Genomic DNA, 22,816 nt, shown 5'->3' with positions numbered 1-22,816 from the left:
TCACCATCCTGGCACTGCTGGTCTAGCCTGACTTATTTGTGTCTTAGTTTGTGACAAGTTTCAAAGCTAAAACACACACACACAAATTGCAATAAAGTTGCTAAAGAAAATATTTTTATGTAGCTGAACCATGTTGCAAGCCCTACAAAGTGTTTTATCAAAACATGAAAAAAATTAAAGAGTAACAAAGTTACAGTAAGGTAAGGTTAAAGAAGGAAAGATGATTTTCTTTATATATAAATTCTGTGTAGTGAACAGTGATGTCCCCCTGGCCTTGGGTCACTCCACACTCACTCCCTGACCCATTCATTCGGTCTTGGGGGTCCCAGTCACATGAAGTGGTCTAACTCGCTGTCATCCACACCATGTTTTCTTGTGTAGGTCAGTTTTGATACACAAACACCACTGAGTTACAAACACCCACAGATTCGCCGAGGTCTGCCATACAGCTCAGAGCTGCTGCCTCCAGCCAGGTCCATCCAAACAGGACAGAACTGCCTGCCAGCTCCCTGCCTGTGGCCTGGGAGAGCAGTCTAGGATGGTCTTGTGGCCATCTGGGGAGAGTGAGCCAGCAGAAGGAAGATCTCTGTGTCTCCCCTTCTTTCTCTAACTCTGCCTTCAGATAAACAATCTTCAAACAAACAACAACAAAAAACAAAAAGACTTTTCTACTTTAACGTCCAGAACCTGATAAACCTCCTAAAATTCAGTGCAAGTAAAATAAAAGTTTTAGCATTGAAAAAGACAGAGGCTCCTGATGGCCTGGAGATTTTTTTTTAAATCCCAATGCAATCCGCGTTGGTGAAAACATAATGTCTGGAACCGGACACGCAGGTGGCACTTTCCGTATATTTAAATGAAAAGACCTAAAACGCCCACAGCGGGAGATTCCAACAAACCCAAAGCACAGGTTCATGAAATTCCCATTTCTTTCCTGGACCTTCAGACCGTTAGTTCCTTAGTTTGCAACCTAAGGAAGTAACAACCCGGTCGGTCTGGCTCTAGGAGCTCCTGCTTCGCCCGAGGGGTCCCCGCCACACACCCACGGGGTGGACCCGCAGGACTGCGAGGCCAGCGAGCAGCGAGCCGTCCGGTTCCAGCCAGGGCCGGGCTCCCTGCAGACTCCGAGCCAGGCCCGCCGCGTCCACACTCGGGCACGCAGCCCGGGAGAAGCCGCGCCCGAGCCCAGGCTGACCCGGCCGCGGCGTGCCGAGACCGGCCGTTCTAGAATCCCGGAGAGCCCGGTGTCCGTGGCGGGACGCGACCGCTGCCCCTCACCCGGGGCATGCGGCTTTCCCACAGCTCCCAGAACCCCGGAAATGGGGCCTTCCCGCCGCCCGGGTAACAATCCCAAGGGCCCGGCTGCTGCTCGAGTCCGGGGGACAAAAGAGGAGGACGTGGAAGCCGAAGGAGGCGCACAAACGCGAGAGGGAGCGACCCGCTTTCCCCACGTCCGGAGCAGGACCGCCAGCGCGCATGCGTCGAGTCCATGCTCCCCCGGGGCCGCCAGCGCGCAGGCGTCGAGTGCATGCTCCCCGGGGCCGCCAATGCGCAGGCGTCGAGGGCCTGCGCCCCGGCGGGGCGGCCCCCTCTAGCGAGGCGGATTCGGGCGGGCACGCGTTGCGGGGTGGTGGTGGTGTGGGGGTGTGGCATCCTCGGCCTGTGCGTCCTGATTGGTCTCCGCAGGTATCAGGGGCGGGACCCTCCGCGGAGGCCGCTTCGTGATTGGCCAGACGCTGCAGGGAGCGTGGTCTTGGGAGGCGGGGCGGCGGCGGGGATGGGCTGGGCGGCGCGCGGCTGTACGGTGGTGGCCGCTGTGCTTGGGTAAGTGGGAGGGCGGCTGTTGCAGACCTCTGGGCTGGGGACGAGGAAGCCGGTGGGGCCTTCCTGAAGACCCGAGGAGCCGCCGTTCGGTGAGCGAGGCCCCGAGCGCCCCCGAGCGCCCCGCCCTCCCTTTCTTCCTGGACGGCGCCGCACTGCCGCGCCCTGCCCCCCGCAGACCCCGACCCGGGTTCGGGGCCCCGACTCCCACCCGGCGTCGGATATCCCCTGCAGGCCAGCAGCCCCCGTCCCCTGTCGTCCCGGTGGCCGGCTGCCGTCGGATTGGGAACTTTGGAGGAAGTGCCCTGGTCCTGCTTCCCCATCCCACGGAGGGGAAACTGAGGCCCCAGGGGGAACAGGAGGGAGGGGGTCGCAAGTGCTTCTCACCGGCATCTCCATGCAGACACCATGGCCGAGCCCCTGAAGGAGGAAGACGGCGAGGACGCCTCTGGGGAGCCCCCGGGGTCAGTGAAGGCCGAGCCCACCCATACCGCGGCCTCCGTCGCTGCCAAGAACCTGGCCCTGCTCAAAGCCCGCTCCTTCGACGTGACCTTCGACGTGGGGGACGAGTACGAAATCATCGAGACCATCGGCAACGGGGCTTACGGGGTGGTGTCGTCTGCCCGCCGCCGCCTCACCGGTGAGTGGCCGGGTTGGGAGGCAAAGACCGGGCCATGGCCCCGGTTTGGTTCTAGAAATGGTTTCTGCAGGTGGCAGGTTCCAAGTCTGCCAACAGTCCCTGAAATGGCCTTTCGCCATCCCACCAGCCTGCCTCCCCGTTGGGGGATATTTCCCTGATCCTGAATGCCACGTGCTTGGTGTCTGAGAGACACATGGCCCAAGGGGTGGGCTGTCTGACATGCAGAGTGTGCTGGAGGTGGAAGGGGCACGGCTTCCGGCAAGCTCCTGAACCGGGTTTCCTGGTGTGTGACTTGGAGCTTTTGGGACCTACTACCCAGGGTAGGTTAAGGTTAACGTGTTGGAGAGCATTTGATGTGGGCCTAGTACCAAGTAGGTGTAGTAGGCGTGTGGGAGCTGCTGTGGGTTGCATCGTTGCAGGGCAATGCTAAGAGGGGCCTGCAGTGGCCGTATGGTCCCCAAACACCTGCCGCTTCCCTGCTCCCCAGGCCAGCAGGTGGCCATCAAGAAGATCCCTAATGCCTTCGACGTGGTGACCAACGCCAAGCGGACCCTCAGGGAGCTGAAGATCCTCAAACATTTCAAACACGACAACATCATTGCCATCAAGGACATTCTGAGGCCCACCGTGCCCTATGGCGAGTTCAAATCCGTGTAAGGAGCCCGAGGGCCAGGGCAGGGCTGGGGCTGTGTTCCCGCACGTTCGGAAGGGCAGCTGGACCTGTGGTGAGGCAGGCTGGGGTAATTTTCACAGTCCCAAGGCCAGTGCTCCATGAGGGCGTTGCCGGGGACAGCTGTTATTCCTCAAGAGGGGTAGAGGGGTTACAGTATCTTCTTCCTTTTGTTTTTCTTGTTTGTTTGAGAGCTGTTTATTTTTAGTGGAAAGGCAGGTTTCTAGAGAGGAGAGCTGAAGAAAGCTCTTGCATCTGCTGGTTCACTCCTCAGGTTGCTGCAACGGCCATAGCTGAGCTGATCGAAAGCCAGGAACTCTCTCGGGCTCTCCCGCATGGCATTGGTCTGTTCTCTACTGCTTTCCCAGGCCACCAGCAGGGAGCTGGCTGGGAAGTGGAGCAGCCGGGACATGAACCGGCGCCCACATGGGATGCTGGTGCTTGAAGGCAGACAATTAGCCAATTGTGCTATGGTGCCAGCCCCAGGTTTGTGATTTCATTGAAACTCAGCATGTAAACTCTCAAATGTTGGGCAAAGTTTATGCTGCCCTTCATCCTGCTCCCGTGGCAGACGGCCCTAAGTGATCACGGAATACTTCCCCGTCGGAAGTGGATATGCTTTTAGAGTTTTCGTTGTAGTCCTTCAAGCAGCCAAACAGTAGAATCAGCTCGCAAATCTGAAGTCTGTTGTCCAGCCCCATCGTGTCTCAGATGAGGAAACTAGGTGTGAGAAAATCTGGGATTCAGTGTCCTTCAGTAAGGTGTCATCAATACGCCTAGGCCCCGGTGTCGGGAGACTGCTCCTGGTCGCCGGGCCGTGGAGAACCCATGCCTCCTTGCCTTTCCCCTGCCAGCTACGTGGTCCTGGACCTGATGGAGAGCGACCTACACCAGATCATCCACTCCTCGCAGCCGCTTACGCTGGAGCACGTGCGCTACTTCCTCTACCAGCTGCTGCGGGGCCTCAAGTACATGCACTCGGCGCAGGTCATCCACCGGGACCTCAAACCCTCCAACTTGTTGGTGAATGAGAACTGTGAGCTCAAGATTGGGGACTTTGGCATGGCCCGTGGCCTGTGCACGTCTCCCGCCGAGCACCAGTACTTCATGACCGAGTACGTGGCCACCCGCTGGTACCGTGCCCCCGAGCTCATGCTCTCCCTGCATGAGTACACCCAGGCCATTGACCTCTGGTCCGTGGGCTGCATCTTTGGCGAGATGCTAGCCCGGCGCCAGCTCTTCCCAGGCAAAAACTACGTGCATCAGCTACAGCTGATCATGACGGTGCTGGGTACCCCGTCGCCGGCTGTGATTCAGGCCGTGGGGGCTGAGAGGGTGCGGGCCTATATCCAGAGCCTGCCGCCACGCCAGCCTGTGCCCTGGGAGACCGTGTACCCTGGTGCTGACCGGCAGGCCCTCTCTCTGCTGGGCCGCATGCTGCGTTTTGAGCCCAGTGCCCGCATCTCGGCAGCCGCTGCCCTCCGCCATCCCTTCCTGGCCAAGTACCATGATCCCGATGATGAGCCTGATTGTGCCCCACCCTTCGACTTCGCCTTTGATCGTGAAGCCCTCACCCGCGAGCGCATTAAGGAGGCCATTGTGGCCGAGATTGAGGACTTCCATGCCCGGCGCGAGGGCATCCGCCAGCAGATCCGCTTCCAGCCTGCCTTGCAGCCCGTGGCCAGTGAGCCTGGCTGTCCGGACGTTGAGATGCCCAGCCCCTGGGCTCCCAGTGGGGACTGTGCCATGGAGTCACCTCCACCAGTCCCGCCGCCGTGCTCTGGCCCTGCACCTGACACCATTGATCTGACCCTGCAGCCACCCCCACCAGCCAGCGAACCCACCCCGCCGAAAAGAGAGGGCGCCATCTCCGACAACACCAAGGCCGCCCTCAAAGCTGCACTGCTCAAGTCCTTGCGGAGCCGACTCAGAGGTGCCTTGTGGACCGAGCAGCTGCCTGAGGACTGGGGTGGCAGAGGGGGTGTCTCTGCTTCACACAGGGCTGCAGGCTCTTACCTTCCCCCGCCCTGCCCAACTTCCCTGCAGATGGACCCAGTGCCCCCCTGGAGGCTCCTGAGCCTCGGAAACCTGTGACAGCCCAGGAGCGCCAGCGGGAACGGGAGGAGAAGCGGCGGAGGCGACAGGAGCGAGCCAAGGAGCGAGAGAAGCGGCGACAGGAGCGGGAGCGGAAGGAGCGTGGGGCGGGGGCCGCTGGGGGCTCCTCCACTGACCCTCTGGCTGGACTTGTGCTCAGTGATAATGACCGTAGCCTGCTGGAGCGCTGGACTCGCATGGCCCGTCCCCCAACCGTGGCCCCCGCCCCCGCCCCCACTGTGGCTCCAGCCACTGCTCCAGCACCGATGCCTCCCCCAGCCCACCCCACCAGTCCTCCCCCTGGTCCTGTAGCCCAGCCTGCTGGTCCCCCATTGCAGCCTGCAGGCTCCAGCCCCGCTTCTGTCCCCCAGCCCACCTGCCCACCCCCAGGCCCCGTGCCCCACCCCCCGGGCCCTCCTGTGCCTATCCCTGTCCCAACTTCACTCCAGACTGCCACCTCCACCAGCCTCCTAGCCCCACAGTCACTTGTGCCAGCCCCTGGCTTGCCAGGCCCCAGCACCTCAGGAATTCTGCCTTACTTCCCGTCTGGTCCTCCGCCGCCAGACCCCAGGGCTGCCCTGCAGCCTTCTACATCTGAGTCCCCCGATGTCAGCCTCGTGACCCAGCAGCTGTCCAAGTCACAGGTTAGAGGAAGGGCCCGGGTCCCAGGGATGCGCGGCTTTGAGCTGAGGGTAAATGAGTCTGGAAGTGGGTGTGTTCCTCAAGACCTGCCCAGACATGACACTTATCCCTTTCAGCTCATCCCCCCCTCCTGGAAGGAGCGTATACTGAGGAGGAGGCTGTGTGTTTGATGTTAGCAAAATCCCATCTGGGAAGGCCCCGCTGGTGCTCTGCGGGCCCAGGGACTGTCTCTGGGTAGAGCAGTCAGCATATCTGACTGTACTTGCTGGTGTTCTGCTGTGACCTGTTACCATCCCCTGCAGGTGGAGGACCCCCTGCCCCCCGTGTTCTCGGGCACTCCGAAGGGCAGCGGGGCTGGCTATGGCGTTGGCTTTGACCTGGAAGAATTCCTGAACCAGTCTTTCGACATGGGTGTGGCTGACGGCCCCCAGGATGGGTAAGCTGACGGAGCTTCTGGAATGGCGCTGTGGGGCAGGAGGCCCTAGTTCGTGGGACAGGTGGTAAGCCTCTGCCTCCGCCACCTTTCCTTCCAGCCAGGCCGACTCGGCTTCCCTGTCGGCCTCTCTGCTCGCTGACTGGCTGGAAGGTCATGGCATCAACCCTGCCGACATCGAGTCCCTGCAGCGAGAGATCCAGATGGACTCCCCGATGCTGCTGGCCGACTTGCCTGACCTCCAGGATCCCTGACCGCCCCGCCCCAGGAAGGCTCCACTCCAGGCCTCCTGGCCCGGCAGGTGAGGCCCTGCCTGGACAAACTGCAGGTTCATCTCAGACCCACCCTCAGCCTTAAGCAGCCACCTGAGCCACCCCCGAGCCATGACGGATCAGCAAACCGCGGCTTCCTAGGAGTGATTCTTTTCAGTATTGTGTTTTTTAAATTACTATTATAATTATATTATTATTGCTGTCTTTTTGCCATCAAAACGAGGCCTGTGAAATATAAGGCTACCTCTGGCACATGATTCTAGGTGTTATTCTTGGAGTTGGGGGCTGTGCCTGTAGAGGAGCACAGAGCAGCCAGGTGCGCACGTTGGTGGGCGAAGCAAACACCTGTGTGCCCGAAGCCGTTCATCCAGGTCCCCAGGATTTATTGAGACTTCCACTCCCCACCTGTCCCACCCAGAGCTGGTCCTCTGCCCCTCCTCTGGTCTCATATCAGCTCTGGGGGTGCGGCAGCAGAGCAGGGGGGGACCTTCTGTCCATATCTGCTTGGGCTGTGGCTATTTGGGGGCGGGGGCATCAAGCTGCAGGGGCTGGGACTGTGGGACAGGCAAGGTGGGGCAAGTTGAATATGAACTAGGGCTTGGGGAATGGGGACCATCCTTGGTGCTTCCCTCAGGGAACAGAGTTGGTGGAGGGAGGATAGCGTGCAGCTGGGGTGGCCTCAGCCAGAGGTAGCTGCGAGAGGCAGCTGGCTGAGATTAACAATGGGCCTGTGGCAAAGAGGACGGCTCCTGGCTCTCCGCTCTTGGCACAGGGTGTCGTGGAGCCCAGCTAGGCCGGCCGGCCGTGCCTCAGAATGAGTTGGGAGACGCTGGCAGCATGGTCTGAGGTGGAGTGCCAGGCTTAGGTGGATGTTGCAGGGGTGTGATGGGCATCAGCGGGGGCTGTGGACCCCGCTAGGCCCCTCCTGAGAAACCGGAGCGTGGGGGCCAAGGGAGTAGCAGGAGGATAGCTGAGGGAGCCCCAGGGCGGCCGGGGAAGGCAGGGCCCACAGGAGCCAGCCCGTCAGGCCCGACGGATTTTCATCTCGGTGCGCTTGAGGGAGTAGTAGAAGCCCTTCCACTGGGCCCAGTTGATGCCATTGGCGTAGGAGAGGTGGGAGCCGCCCAGGTAGAAGCCGTTGAGGTTGGCAAAGTGGCAGCTGCGGAACCAGAAGGCGCCCGAGGAGAGGGCCGCGCAGTTCTGCACAAAGAGATCCTGGTCCCGGTCGAAGGTGGAGAACTTCTGGCCGCTGTGGTAGGAGAGGGAGTCGCCTGGCGGGGGAGGGGTGGAGGGAAGGGGCTGCTGCAGCGAGGTGCTGATCCCCCAGTGGGAGGGTGCCCTGGGGGCACCGCGAGAAAGCTCATGGGGCAGCCTGGGACCCTGTTGCTGAGCCAGATGCTGGGCAGACACGAGACAGACAGCTGAACCTTGACAGAGCAGCCTGGAGCAGGGCCAGCGTGGCCGCTCTCCAGGCTGGGGCCCAAGCTAGGGTAAGCTGGTTTGCAGCCAGCAGTGAAGCTGCCAAGCCCAGGAAGGTTGAAGGAGGGTCCTGGAGGGGGACAGGGGCCAAGAAGCAGAGCCAGCCCTGCCTTCTCCACCTCCCTCAAATCCCTACCGAGACCCAGGGCCTACCTGCCCCGCCATCCTCGAAGCCTGACACGTAGAGGGTGTAGCCATCCTCCTCAGCGCTGACTGCGTTGGGGGAGATGGAGAAGTCCACGTACTTGGCAAAGGCTGTGTTGTTCTCAAAGTCTTCCAAGTCCACCCGTAGCACATACTTCTGCTTCAGTGTCAGGAGGTGCAGATTCTGCAGCCCTGGGGAGGAGAGGCAGCTGTCAACCAGCCAGCACCTGGCTCGGGGCCAGCCACCCCAACTACCCCCGAGCCAATTGGCCATCCCTTACCCAGCCAGTACTCCCCGTCGGCACGGCCAAAGCCCAGCTTGTAGTCATTCCAGCCCCGGAAGAAACTCACTGAGCCATTGAATCTCTTCTGGAAAACCTGGAGCGCAAGGGACACGGACCTGGATGGTCGGGGATCCCAGGCAAGGACTGGTAAAGGCCCAAGCCAGGGTCGGGAGTTGCCAACACGAGGCACATGCTGCTCCTTGAGCGGGTGAGTGCCAGCACCCAGCTGGGTTCTCACACAGCGGAGGTAGTGTGGAGAGGCAGGAAGGGAAAGTGGTTAGGAGTGTTTTGGAATCCAGGTGGACCTGTTGGAGTGCTGGTTCTGACTCTGTGACCTGCACTGGGCCAGTACCAGCCCGGGACTGGAGAACTCCGCGCATTCACCTGCTCACCACCTCAGGCAGCCGCTCTGAAACCAGCTGAGCATGTACGCAGTTAGCGCACCCTAAAGGTGAGGCTTACAGGTTGGAGAACTCGGGGCCGCCCAGCCAAGACCTCGTCCCACTCACCGTCCACTTGCCCCCCTCAGTAGTCATATCACAGAAGACGGGCACGGGCACACTGGGGCCCGAGGGGTAGATGAGGTACACGCCGTCTGCCTGGTAGCCCTGCGCATAGATGTCATCGCAGTCGAGCGGCTGCTGAAGGCACACCTTCTCCAAAGCTGGGGGTGTCACAGACAATGAGGGGAGGGTTCGGGTACCACCCCACAATTTACCTCAGTGTCTTCCCCCCTGCTCTCCTCCCGCTCTGAGTGGGAAGGGCCAGGGCACACTGGAGAAGCGTGATTTCTTCAAGGGGTAGGGGATGCTCAAAGGTGGGGTCCCCCCCCTCCTGGGGCAGGCGACTGCCGGTTGAGCAGTGTTCGCTCTGCCCAGTGTGGGTCAGCCTGGCTGTGTCTGCCAGCACAGTGCTACTTACCATCTCCCCGGATCCCAGAGAGCTGGGGGGTGCAGGGTGGTGGCGAGAAGAGTAGCAGCAGCAGCGGCAAGGCCAGGAGAGCCTGGTGACCGAAAACCCGGTCAGCATGGCTCCTCTGCTGGCCCCAGACCCCCCCATCCCTCTGCATCTGTCTCCTGGTGGCGCAGGCCACCTGGCTCCAGTCTGAACTTCTGCTCCCTGGGACACTCCGAGCTTAAGAAGAGTTCTGAGTTACAGCCCAGGCCTTCACAGCCTCTTCCCTGGCAAGGGGCCTCTCCCCCGGCCGCTCGCTACCTTCATGCTGTGCGTTCGGCTCAGAGCAGCTGGGTGTCTGCAGGCCCCAGACTGCCTCGGTCCAAGTTATGCACTGCCCCCGCCCCCCTGCCCGAGCGGGCCGTCTCGCCCCGCCTCCTGGAGCTACAGAACCCCCCTCTCTCTCCCCCTCCCCACAAGGCCAGCAGAAGCTTCAGCTTTCCCTGAGAGGGGCCAACGACCACCTGGGTCTCATTAGGCCTGTCGGGCAGACCAGACGGTTAACTCCCCTGCTGGCTCCCCTGCTCCCTGGACCTCTCTCCTGCGCCTGCCTGCCTGCCTGCCTGCCCGCCTGCTGGACCTGGGTCCCCCCACCCCACTTCCTGGCGGCCCCCTGCAGATGGCTGTTCTGCAGTCCTGTCTGGCCTGTGTTTCATCCACTATCCAGGGGAGGCTTGAAGAGGAGGAGGCTGGGCGGAGGTGTGCCTCAGTTCTGAGGGGCGGTAGAGGGGGGCGGCTTCAGAGCTCCTGATGTGGGAGTTGGCTTGGGGCTGGTGGGGGCCGGGGCAGTGAGGGCCAGGCCGTCTCCTGGCAGGCCCAGGACATTGCTGAGCCATGAGCACAAGGCTGCCGGCGGCCAACTGCTCTGTCTGCCCCAGCTCAAGCCAGGGCCTTCTCCAGCCCCCTCCCGGGCCCTCCTCCCTGGCTCTGGCCATCCCTCTCCTACCCCCTCCCCCAGCTCCCTGGCCCATCAGGGCAGCTTTTGTTTCGCCTCACCCTGACCCTCCTTCCTTTTTCCAGACCCCCTTGCCTGCTGCCCCCGCACCCCATCAGTCCATTTCCCATTTGCTCAGGCCTGGAAGCCCACCCTCCCCTCCTGGCTCTCTGCTTTCTGCCATGCCCTCCTCTCACTGGGGCTGCTTCGTGTCCCCACAGCGGCCGTGTCCGGGTTCTGGTCACTCTCTTCCTTCCCACCTTTAGTTCATCACCTGGAGAAACAACTGGCTCTGTTACCCCCTGATCAAGCCTCTGGTGGCTACCTGTGGCCCGATCTTTTGCCTAGAATGGGTTGGGGAATTTCAGGTTGGGCTACAGCCTGCCTTCAGTACCATGTCCACTGTGAGGGACATGGGAACTATGGTCCAGCCGTGCCAGGCTTGTGTCTTTCTTGGTTGGTACTGTTGGCACACCGGGCTCCTCTGGACCCTGAGTACTAATGGGCAGGGTCTGCGTCCCTCATTTCTGCACATTGAGGGCCTGGTACACAGTGGGCCCATGAATCATTTCTGGAGTACCTACTGCGTGCTACACTGCATGCTACTGCCCCAGTATGCATGGTCTCTGCCCCTAACCAGTGGCAAACACAGGCAGTGAACTGCCGATGTCATGTCAGGTACATTTGTTGTGTGGGTGACACTCCAAGGCTTGGGTGCGTTCTCTCCCCTGAGTGGGCAGATAAGCCTGTGATTGCCGATGCCTGTTCCAGAGTGTGTGTTCTGGAAGCAGACCCAGGTTCTGCCCGTTCACTGACCTCGGCAAATGTCCTCATCTGTCTGCCTCGGTCCCCTCCGCTGTTCAGGGACAGTAATACCGCCTGCTTTACAGGGGTGTGGCAAGGATTAAGCAATGTGTGTCTGGCTCCAAGAACAGCACTCACTTCTTAAAAGGGAAAATCTTAAACTAATTAAACTCAACGGAGTTGACTTGGGCAATTATAAACGAGACAGAAGAAAGCAAAGCAAAACAAAAGCAGTTTGTGGGTCGGGCAGTCCCCCAAAATGAAGCCTATTCGTCACAGGCTTTGCTCCAGTGACACGATCTGACAGCCTTCATGGGGAACGGGAGTGTGGGCTGGAGACGGCTTAATCGGTTAAGTGCTTCCAGAACCTCTTGCAGTTCAGCCACAGCTGCTGCTCTGGTTCAGCATTGCTTTAGGCTCTGTGTTAGGAGCTTAGTTCAGATCAGTGGCCGCGCACAGGCTGTGTTCACCACGTTGGGATGAACTGTTTAGTAATTATTACCTATCAACCGCATGAACATCATAACTGTTTTGTGATTAGGTTGTCTTCAACACGATTTTTAAAAAAGAATCTTATTTTGAACGTTAGGGTTAAAGGGAGGGAGAGAAATCTTCCATACTCTGATTCATTCCCGAGATGGCCATGATAGCCAGTACCGGGCCAGACAGGAGCCAGGAAGTAGGAGCTTTATCCAGGTATCCCGTGTGGATGGTGGCTCGGAAACTTCCGGCCATCGTCACTGCTGTCAGCAGGGAGCTGGACTGGAAATAGAGTAGCCAGGACAAGAACTGGCTACATTAAAACACAGGCCCCTTCAACGTGATTTTTTTATCGTCTATGGACAGGCCATTTGGCTTCCTCTCAATTCCCATTCCTCACTTGGTCATCTCAGCGAGACCCTGATTTTTACCTGAATCCCTTGCCCAGCCTCCACGTTAGCTAGATGAAGTCATGTATGTGATTTTTAGCCAATAAGATGTGGTTAGAAGGGACTAATGATGTGGCATAGGGAGCCAAACCATCATCTGCAACATCAGCATACCATGGAGATGCCAGTTCGTGTCCCGGCTGCTGTACTTCTGTCTGGGGAAAAAACAGGAAGATGGCCCAGGTGCTATCAACCACGTGGAAGACAGATGGAACTTGTGGTCCCTGGCTTTGGCCTGATCCAACCCTGGCTGTTGCATCAGAAGTTAAATAAATGAATAAATCTTTGTTAAAGAAAAAAAAAAAAAAAGAAGCAAATAGGGCCCGGCACGATAGCCTAGCAGCTAAAGCCCTCATCTTGTATGTGCCAGGATCCCATATGAGCACTGGTTCTAATTCCTGTGGCCCAGCTTTCCCTTCCAGCTCCCTGCTTGTGGCCTGGGAAAGCAGTCCGAAGCCTTGGGACCCTGAATTGGCTCCTGGCTCCTGGCTTCGGATTGGCACAGATCCAGTTGTTGTGGCCGCTTGGGGAGTAAATCATTGGATGGAAGATCTTCCTGTCTTTCCTCCTCCTCTCTGTATATCTGACTTTCCAATAAAAAATATTCTTTTAAAAAGATGCCAAAATAGGTATGATAACAGCAAGAATGCCCCATCCAGGCGTCTGTCCTCCCCTTCGGTCCCGCCGCCACCCAGGACAGTGGGGATGAGGCATGCTCGGCGTGTGCGGGGTTCCTCGGCTGTGGTGCGTTGGTGAGGCCAGTCCTGGGCTGCTCTTCTAGGTCTTTCTCACGTGGGAGAGAAAGAAACTTCTATGCAGTTTGAGCCTCTGTTTGGTCTCTGTAAACACACAGCTGAATCTAATCCTAATCTCTTTCAGCAAATGCCAGCTAATTTTAGCATAAGACTACAAAAAAGGAAAATAATGAAAAAAATTAGTCCTCGAAACAACTAATAAATTGTGTCCGAAGTACTGGGGACTTTGGGTTATGCAAGTAATACACAAACACAGGAATGGGAAAGGGAGGAGGTGGCAGCAGCAGAGAGAAGGCAGCTCAGGAGTGGCACAGTTTGCTTATGACTTGAAAAAAATGACTTTTTTTAAGGTTTATTTTTATTTGGGCCCAGCGGCGTGGCATAGTGGCAAAAAGTCCTCACCTTGAACGCCCCGGGGTCCCATATAGGCGCCGGTTCTAATCCCGGCAGCTCCACTTCTCATCCAGCTCCCTTGTGGCCTGGGAAAGCAGTTGAGGACGGCCCAATGCCTTGGGACCCTGCACCCGTGTGGGAGACCCAGAAGAGGTTCCTGGTTCCCGGCTTCGGATCGGCGCAGCACCGGTCGTTGTGCTCATTTGGGGGCTGAGACTTTGGGCGGAAGATCTTCCTCTCTGTCTCTTCTCCTCTCTGTATATCTGACTTTGTAATAAAATAAATAAATCTTTTAAATAAATAAATAAGATTTATTTTTATTTGAAAGGCAAATTTACAGAGAGAGGAGGACAGAGAGGTCTTGCATCTGTCAGTTCACTTCCGTAAAGGGCAGAGCTGGGCTGGTGCAAAGCCGGGAGCCTCATATGGGTGCCCTCATGTGGTTACAGGGTCCCAAGGCTTTGGGCCATCTGCTGATTTCCAGGCCACTAGCAGCAAACTGGATCAGAGGTGGAACATCTGGGACATGAAGTGGGACCCGTATGGAGTGCCAATGCCGTAGGTAGAGGCTTAGCCTGGTATGCCACAGCACTGACCCTAAAGTTTTTTAATGAACATGTGTGCCCTTTGCCCACTGTGGTTGGGGAATTAGTTGAGCTCTCCTGGGAAGAAATCTTGGTGGCACACAGCAGTAGTTGGTCCCCTCTCTGAAGATATCAGAGGGAGTACTCCCATCGTACCAGACCCATAAGTGAGCATTGTTATCAATGAGATACACCAGGCTGACACAGTGCACCTGCCTCTGCTGCCTGACTGTCCCCAGGCCTGCCCCTGTATCGTGGCGGTCTCCTGCTTTTCTGACCAGGAGACACTGAAGCCCTGGGGAGTGAGCTCTGAGGGTCAAGACAGAGCAGTGGGGAGATCCAAAACCCATCGAGGTGAGTAGCCCAGGCTGGCTTCTAGGGCTGCCTTTGGTTTGGTATGTCAGCCTCTCATGTGTAGTCAGGCCTTGGGGGCAGCTCATTTTGCTGAACTCCTGGTTCTGCAAGCACATGGGAGTGGGCAGTGGTGATGGTTTGGCCCATGATGCAGGTGCAACATGGCGATGGTGGAGCTCACGCAGAGGTAGGACCGTGTGATGAGCCATGAGACATAGGGAGAGGGGCTGGGCCCAGCTCAGGCTGGTACAGCCAACCCCGTGGTGAGAATTCCACTCCAGGGACATGTCTCCCCCTAGGCCCTCCCACCACCAGTCCCTGCATCAGGGTTAAATTTCCACCCTCATAGTACCATTATTTTTAAAAACTATGTATTGATTTGAAAGGCAGCGAGGGGTCAGGGAGAGCCTTCAGCTGTCTGCTGGCTCACTCCCTCAGAGCCCCCACCAGTGGATGGCAGGGACCCAATTATTTCAGCTGGCGCATGCTGTGGCCATTAGCCAGAAGCTGGACTCAGGAATGAAACTGATTTGAACCCAGGGCTTCCCACAGTACAGGATGTGAGCATCCCCCATGGTGGCTTAGCTGCAGCAAGCACCCACTGTGTACCAGGCTGTCTGCAGTCACCTGCCAGAGACAAACCTTACCTTCAGCTGTACTGCTGGGGATCCGATGCTTGGCAACGCGCATGACTTGGCCCCAGAAGTTGGCCTGAACCAGAATGTGACGTGAGGCCAGTTTGGTACCAGTGCCTGGGTGGTATCTAGTATCCACAGAACCTAGCTGGTGTAGGTCAATGGGCAATGGCAGGCCATGCGCAGGGGCCTGGCCATGGCTAGCTGTCAGCTCAGCTCCATATGGCCATGTGCCCATCAGACCAGCTGCGAGAAGCTGTCTGTCACAGCAGAGCTGGCCAGGGGACCTGGCTTCCGCCAGCCAGCTGGCTGTGTTTCTCACTGCTGGCGCACTGCCCACATGCTCCTGACCTGGGGTCATGGTGGACGTGAGGGAGTGGAATGCGGGTTGCCCGGGGGAGGGGAGGGCGTTAAGGCTGAACTCCAGTGGGGGAGGTTGGCTGCCAGAAGCCCACCACCTCACTCTGAACGTACAGAGGCGCTTAGCATATCTCTGGTTTCTAGCTGTCGCCCGGCTCCTCCCCACTAACTGCCACCACGGCAGTCAGTGTTCCCCAGCTTGTACCCCTTGCTTGGTGCCCTGTGCCTCTGCAGCCCCTGGCCTCCCTGGGATCACAGCTGTGGAGAGGGCAAGGCTGTATTTTTGAATTTTGCCTTCTCTGCATTTGTTGGAGATTACCTCAGCCTGACTCTATTAGCTATTGAAGTTTCTTGGTGTAAGAGACTGATGTGAGGGGCTGACATCGTGGTATAATCAGTTAAAGCGCCACCTGCAGCCCTGGCATTCCGTATGGGCACCTGCTGGTTTGCAATCAAATGCTCCATTTCTGATCCAGCTCTCTGCGAATGCACCTGGGAAAGCAGCAGAGGATGACCCCAAGTACTTGTACCCCTGCATCCATGTGGGAGACCCAGATGAAATTCCTGGCTTCTGGCTTTAACCTGGCCCAGCCCCAGCTGTTGCAGCCATTTGGGAGTGAACCCGGGGAATGGTCCCTCTGTAACTTTGCCTCTTAAACAAATAAAATAACCTTAAAAAAAATGGGACTTACTGGACAATAAGATGCTGGACTGTATGTTTGGTATACGCTTGCAATGGGGGAATCTCAACTGAACTTGAGCTGTGGTTATGCAACAAGGTGGAGGAATCCACCATGGTGGGAGGGTTTGGGGAGGGGTGGGGAGAACCCAAGTACCTATGTAACTGTGTCACATAATACAATGTAATTAATGAAGTAAAAATAATAAATAATTAAAAAAATGGGACTTGTGTGGTGGCATAGTATGCTAAGCTTCCAGTTGTGGCAGTGGCATCCCATATGGGTGTCGTTCTGAATCCTGACTGCTCCACTTCCCAATCCAACACCCTGTTTATGGGCGTGCAAAGAAGTGGAGGGTGTCCAAGTGCTTGGGCACCTGCACCAATGCGGGACTTGGAAGAAACTCCTGGCTGTTTATTTCAGCCCGGCCCTGCCCTAACTGTTGTTGTGGCCATTTGGGAAGTGAACCAGTGGATGGAAGAGCTCTCTCCTCTCTGTGAAATCTGCCTCTCAAATAAAAATAAATAAATCCTAAAGCAACAACAACAAAAATTGGTGTGAGCCAGGGAAGTCGCTGAACCTCTCCACGTTTCTTCATCTGTGAAATGGGTCGGGGTGGGCTGATCCTCACCTCAGGGAGCTGTGGTTTCCAGTTGCCTCCTGTCCCAGCTCCCCGCCCCCCCACCAAACTGGGCCCCAGTCCCCTGCCCTTTCTGCCCCTTCTCCTCCCTCCACTGCTAGAACAAGGGCAGAAGTTCTGCAAATTCTACTCTGATGGTTGCCCCACTGTTGTTTAGGGGACAGAATCCTGTTTTTTTTTTTTTTTTTTTTATTGTTATTGGAAAGCCGGATACACAGAGAGGAGGAGAGACAGAGAGGAAGATCCTCCATCCGATGCTCCACTCCCCAAGTGAGCCGCAACGGGCCGGTGCGCGCCGATCCGATGCCGGGACCAGGAACCCCTTCCGGGTCCCCCACGCGGGTGCAGGGTCCCAAAGCCTTGGGCCGTCCTCGACTGCCTTCCCAGACCACAAGCAGGGAGCCGGATGGGAAGTGGAGCCGCCGGGATAAGAACCGGCGCCCACATGGGATCCCGGGGCTTTCAAGGCGAGGACTTAAGCCGCTAGGCCACGCCGCCGGGCCCAGAATCCTGGTTTTTGTTTAGTTTGTAGCCTGACATTGGGGACTTCACGGGCCCTGCTGGCCTTGCCAAACTCCATCGCTCGCCCTGTCCAAGCTCCCCAGCCCTTTGTCTGCTCAGGGCTCACTGTGGGCCAGATGGTGTGGCCTGCCACCTCCACATGCCTTGGGACAGGACCGTATTTGGAGATTAGAGTCCTTGAGAAAAAGGAAATGAAGCGTAACTGAGGTCCTGAGGGCGGGCATCCTGCCACTGTGACTCTGGTGACTATATCAGAAGAGGGAATTAAGACAGAGACACACGCACAGGGGTGACCACATGAGGCCACCAGGGAAGACAGCGGCCCCCAGAACCGCAAGAAAGCAGACACCTGCTGTTTGGACCATGCTGCCTGTGGGTCCTCAGTGGCCCACCATGGACTTCCCATGGCTCTGTGTGTTTGGCAACTGTTAGAGCTGCTGAGTTACGCACTTCAGCTTCTGTCATCCTATTCAACATTCCTTCTGTTACTCAACACTCCAGAACTTCTCCAGGCCGGAAGTGGCCCGTGCCTTCCCTCTGCCACAAATGCCCGCAGTCTGTGTCCCACCCACTCTTTCTGGGGTTTGCCCCACCGGCCACCTCCCTGAAAGGAACTCTGGTCACTGCCATAGGCTCTGGGGGAGGCCTGGCTGATCAGCACCCAGCCATGGCTGGTGTCCGGCAGAGGTGCCCACATAGACACCTGTCATCTGGGGGAGTCAGGAACAGCCCCTTGGCTCTCATCAGGGATGGCTTCAGACTCAGGGTGAGGCCGCCTGCGATCTCCCTGCCGACAAGAACTTGACTGAGCCACCCTAGGTCTGACAGCTCGTTTATAATCTGGTACTTAGGATACCTGAAACCTTCCCCTTCCATTAGAGAGAAAAAACAAACAAACAAAAAACCAATCAAGCTTCTGTTTTTGACAACCTGGCAGAGATGACACTGAAGTTCCAGGTAAACTAGGAGTAGTGAATAAATCATTAGGAGCATCCTTTAGAGACCATGATGTGGTTAAGTTTCTGCCGTTGGCACCAGCACGCCATATGGGCATTGATTTGAGTCCATGCTGATCCACTTCCTGTCTAGCTCCCTGCTGATGGCCTGTAAAAGCAGCAGAGGACGGCCCAAGCGCTTGAGCTCCTGTACCCACATGGAAAACCCAGAAGAAGCTGCCGGCTCCTGGCTTTGGATCAGCTCAGCTCAGCCCTGGCCATTGTGACCATTTAGGGTGTGAATCAGTGGCTGGGAGATTTGTGTCTCTTTTGTCTCTCTTTGTGCAAAAAAGTAAATCAATCTTGAAAAAAAAAAAAAAAAAGGAATTATTCCTACATTGTGGAAAGTCCTGTCAAAACAGGTATTAGTTGGAGTGCCTGTTGACCGCAGCAGGCAGATGGTCAGCCAGGCTCCCATGTTTGAACCTGCTGGTGAAATCAAGGGCTTGGGACATAGCTGAGGCTGGCTGGGGCACTCACCCTCCCTGCCCCTCACTGTCACACAAGTGAAATTCCAAATTGCCACATGGTCCCCGATGGGCAGTGTTGACAGCAGCCCTGCCCCCTTGCCTCTGAGCAGCCACCCCACCTTGTTCCAGCTACATCCCAAGGGCCTGCTCACCCACCCTCTGTTCTGGCCCTGGAATCCCACAGCCCTAATCCTGCCAGGCTAAGCTTCGAAGACATCTAAGGAAAATCTGCCCGAGTCCTTCTTTTGTGTCTAACTTTGGTTTTTCAGATTTTATAAAGAGAAGAAGAGGCTCGGAGACACAGAAAGATCTTCCATCTGCTTGCTCACTCCCCAAATGGCCACAATAGAGAGGGTTGGACAAGGCCGAGTCGAGCAGCATCTTCCAGGTCTCCCACACGGGCGCAGGGGCCTAAGAGCGTAGGCCGTCCTCTGCTGCTTTTTCTCCGGCTGCATCAGTAGGGAACTGAATGGGAAATGGAATAGCCAGGACTTGAACCAGTGCCCATATGGGATGCCAGCATTGCAGATGGCCGCTTAACCTGATGTGCCACAATGGTGGTTCCTGCCAGCCTTTGAGATCCTTAAGGCAGGGGCCCACCAAAGACGGGATTACAACAAAATGGGTTTAAAGAACAGGCCACACTCATTGTTATGAAGCAGGAGTGTTCCCATAAGCCGACAGAAGAAAAGGTTGCAGAAGCACAAACAGAGTTAAGAGGGGCACTGGCGCTTCCCAACTTGCTTTCCTTATATGTTTTAAGCCAAGGGGATTGTTTATCATGCCAGCTCAAAGTGGCCTGATTGGGGATTTGGCTATTAAACTCTGTCTCCCAATTTCTTGGAAGATCAGATAAACAACTTTGTCTGGCTTTGGAGCGTGGACGTCAGTGGGAGCTGGGTTTTGGTCTGGACAGCTGGGCCTCGAGCGGGAGGTCAGGGCTGCCCGTCTGTGATTGAACATGTGCTGTTTTGTTTTGTTTTTTTTTTTAAGATTTATTTATTTTATTGGAAAGGTGGATATACACAGAGGAGGAGAGACAGAGAGGAAGATCTTCTGTCCAATGGTTCACTCCCCAAGCGGCCGCAATGGCTGGAGCTGAGCCAATCCGAAGCCAGGAGCCAGGAGTTCTTCCAGGTCTCCCACACGGGTGCAGGATCCCAAGGCTTTGGGCCATCCTTGACTGCTTTCCCAGGCCACAGGCAGGGAGCTGGATGGGAAGTGGGGCTGCCAGGATTAGAACCGGCGCCTATATGGATCCCAGGGCGCATGCAAGGTGAGGACTTTAACCACTACGTCATCGCGCCTGGCTCAAACATGTGCTGTTTTGTTACCTGTTCTAGCTACTGCATCTACAGTCTCAGTAGGGGGCGTGATTCGTGGTTATTGGAGAAACAAAAGGAATAAGAGGAAGAGATGGGAGGCTTGCTTGCTTGCTTTTTTTTTTTTTTTTAAGATTTATTTATTTTTTTTAATTGGAAGGGTAGTTACAGAGGGGGAAGGAGAGTGAGTGAGATCTTCCAAGCACTGGTTTACTTCCCAAATGGCCATAATAGCCAGAGCCAGGAGCTTCATCTGGGCCTCCCATCTGTGTGCAGGGTCCCGGGTATTTGAGCCATCCTCTGCTGCTTTCCCAGGCCACAAGCAGGGAGCCGGTTGGAAAAACCAGAAGTGGTGCCCATGTAGAATGTGCTGGCAGGCAGAAGATAAACCTAATGAGCCAGCATGCTTGCCCCAGCTGGGAGGCTTTCCCTTGGAGGCCTGAGCCAAGCTGGGTCTGAGGGGGTGCGTCCTGTGTGGGCAGGCGGGGTGGGGTGGGATGGGGAGGACAGGAACACATCTGGGGCAAATGTTGTTAAACCACTGCCTGTGACACCTGCATTCCCTATTGGAGCACTGGTTCCAATCCTGACAGCTCCTTGCTAATAATGCACCTGGGAAAGCAGCAGAAGATGGTCCCAGTGCTTGGGCCCCTGTCACCCATGTGGGAGACGTGAATGGAGCCCCTGGCTCCTGCCTTCAGCCTGGCCCAGCTTCAGATGTGAACTCTGCCAGAAAATCTCTCTGTCACTCTTGACTTTCCGATCGTGAATGAGCACATAAAAAGCAAAGCAGTGCTAATTGTTCTTACCGTTCTCACTTGTGGTGGAAATCAGTAGAGAAAGTTTTGGCTCCTGGGATGACACGTTGGGGAACCCAAGTCCCTAAGCCAGTGTGTCTCCCTATTGTGGTTAGGATGGATGGCTGCTTCAGGAAGTCCAGGGTCAGCTTGGGAACCTTTGAAAGGGAAGTTGCAGCTCAGGGCAGCAGGAGGGGAGGGGTGGTGGGTGTGGGGTCTCAAGCAGCTGCACATGTGGCTCACCTCTGGCATCTACGTCATCCACCCATCCTCAGCCGCAGAGTTTAGGGACTGGCCTCTGTGTCCCCCCACCCACAGCAGTCACCAGTCTCCACTTCCTGCTGGAGTCCAGCTCCAGCCGAGTTCGGAACTCAAGAAAGGTGCGTGGGTGAGGCATAAAGACGAAATGGACCACTACGATTTCATGATCATAATGGACAATGAGGGAAAGCTGTCCGCTTTATTTATACAGAAACAGTCAAACTCTGGCTCAGACTTTTTACGTCATGGTCAAGTGGATGTTTCCAAGGATAATTTTGCCAATTTGTTTCACCTTAACGCAGGATGTTATCCATCCTGACCTTGTGGTCAGGAAGTTCTCAGTAGATGGTGCATATCAATCAGTAACACATGCCTACTACAATCCTCATTCTACAGCTTAGTCTTGAATCAGTTAAGGGAGGAAAGGCATCACAGAAGGAAGGACCTAAAGATCAAGCAAAGAGGGAAAGAATAGATTCCCACTGCACCTGGGGACAGAACACCTTTGATTAGCATATGGTCAATGGAGACAGCAATAATAAAAGGCCCTTTTGCTAAAACGGTATCAGCAACATCAACTTCCAAGCTCACATTGATAGTAAACATCAGCTCCACAGAGGCAGACAATGCCTAAATAGATTACAGAATTCCCAGCTGGATTGTCCAGGTGTCCATGCCAAGGGAGGTGGAGCTGCATTCAGGTGGTCGTAGAGACATCCGCTGGGCCCTGCCATGCAGCGGGAAATTCCTTGCGGCCCTGCCTGCAATGGAACAATATTCTTCACACCTTCCTTCTTCCACACCCACCACACGGACCCCAGCAACCTCCCAGCTCTGACCATGGTGCCAGCAACCCTTGCGGTGAGCTGTGTTGGAAGCTGCAGGAAGATGATGGTGTCGGGCCCCACTGGGAAGCTTCCAGGGGGACTGGCACGTCCCTTGCGCTCTGTGATCTCTGCTCCCAGCTTGCATCCTGGCTCTGGACTCATGACACCTGCTTCCTCCTTCCCCTGCGGATCCATCAGCTCCGACATGGCCTCTGCAGCCCACACGAGAGCCCAAGGTGAGAGTTCACATGGAGCTCCCGCAGGGGGGTGTGGGCAGGGGGAGGGCAGGCCTAGGAAGCAGAGGCTGTAGCACCTCAGAGCCAGGGTGAAGATGCAAGTGTGAAGGCAGCCACGTTGGCGGGGGGCAGCAGAGTGGTGGGGGTCCTGCTCCCTCTCTGGATCACCACACCTGCTCGCCCCCAGAGAAGTCTCATTGACAACACAGGTCACCACTGAGGGGCAGGAACTGAAGGATGATGCCAGGGGAAGGAGGGTTGCTGTGCCCACGTGGGGCCAGCCCCTGGGACCCCTACCTTTCTGGTTATGTGGACAGATAGGGAGACAATGGAGACAACGGTGGTGGAGGGGTGCTGGAGGAATGGGGAGAGGGTGAGGGAGGGATGGGCGAGAGTGATTTCTTGGCTCCAGGGCAGGACTCTGGGACACCTGTAGTGTCTCCCTGACTCCCACCAGCCTATCCTATCTAGTGACCAGGGTCTCTCGCACCCTGGTTTTGGGTGATGGGGCACAGATGGCACATGCAGCTCCTGGGTCCAGGTTTGTGTCTCCCATCTCCCACACCTGCTCCCTGTCTGGGTCCCAGTAGCAGGTGACCTCCTTCCAGGCTAGGGGGAGCCAGGCAGAGGCTGGGAGGCAGAGGCCTGGGCTGAGGGCAAAAGCCATCAGACTGCATGCCACTGTGGTGGCGGGAGCTGTACGGGCAGGTTGAGCTGGGGCAGAGGAAGGGAGGCTGCCTGTCTGGGTGCGTGGGTGCTGTGACATGAGGTGTGCACGCTCTCCCTGTACGGCTTTCTGCCACAGCGGTGATGGAGTGTGTGCAGCGCGAGGCTCTCCTTGTGCTGGCACTGGACTCACCATCCAGAGCTGTTTGGCTGTACACG

The 22,816-nt window shown here is 56.8% G+C and overlaps 2 protein-coding genes across 2 annotated transcripts; one reads left to right on the top strand and one right to left on the bottom strand.

The window, feature by feature from the left end:
• The first annotated feature begins 1,770 nt into the window (after positions 1-1,770).
• MAPK7 (mitogen-activated protein kinase 7) lies at positions 1,771-6,559 on the top strand. Its single transcript, XM_004599641.3, has 7 exons — positions 1,771-1,913; positions 2,225-2,461; positions 2,949-3,114; positions 3,986-5,064; positions 5,178-5,869; positions 6,170-6,303; positions 6,401-6,559. The coding sequence occupies exons 2-7, from the start codon at positions 2,230-2,232 to the stop codon at positions 6,552-6,554; spliced, it is 2,457 nt and encodes an 818-aa protein (XP_004599698.2). The 5' UTR covers positions 1,771-1,913; positions 2,225-2,229; the 3' UTR covers positions 6,555-6,559.
• A 379-nt stretch (positions 6,560-6,938) lies between these two features.
• On the bottom strand, positions 6,939-9,765 carry MFAP4 (microfibril associated protein 4). Its single transcript, XM_004599642.3, has 6 exons — positions 9,695-9,765; positions 9,401-9,482; positions 8,989-9,143; positions 8,477-8,573; positions 8,205-8,387; positions 6,939-7,843 (listed from the first exon to the last, which is right to left on the bottom strand). Exons 1-6 carry the CDS (start codon positions 9,698-9,700, stop codon positions 7,596-7,598), a joined length of 771 nt encoding a protein of 256 aa, XP_004599699.1. The 5' UTR covers positions 9,701-9,765; the 3' UTR covers positions 6,939-7,595.
• Positions 9,766-22,816: the final 13,051 nt, after the last annotated feature.

Source organism: Ochotona princeps, chromosome 17 (assembly GCF_030435755.1).
Source record: "Ochotona princeps isolate mOchPri1 chromosome 17, mOchPri1.hap1, whole genome shotgun sequence".
NCBI classification, from domain to species: domain Eukaryota; kingdom Metazoa; phylum Chordata; class Mammalia; order Lagomorpha; family Ochotonidae; genus Ochotona; species Ochotona princeps.
Note: the sequence above shows the minus strand (reverse complement) of the source record. Positions and strands in the feature narration are given on the sequence as shown.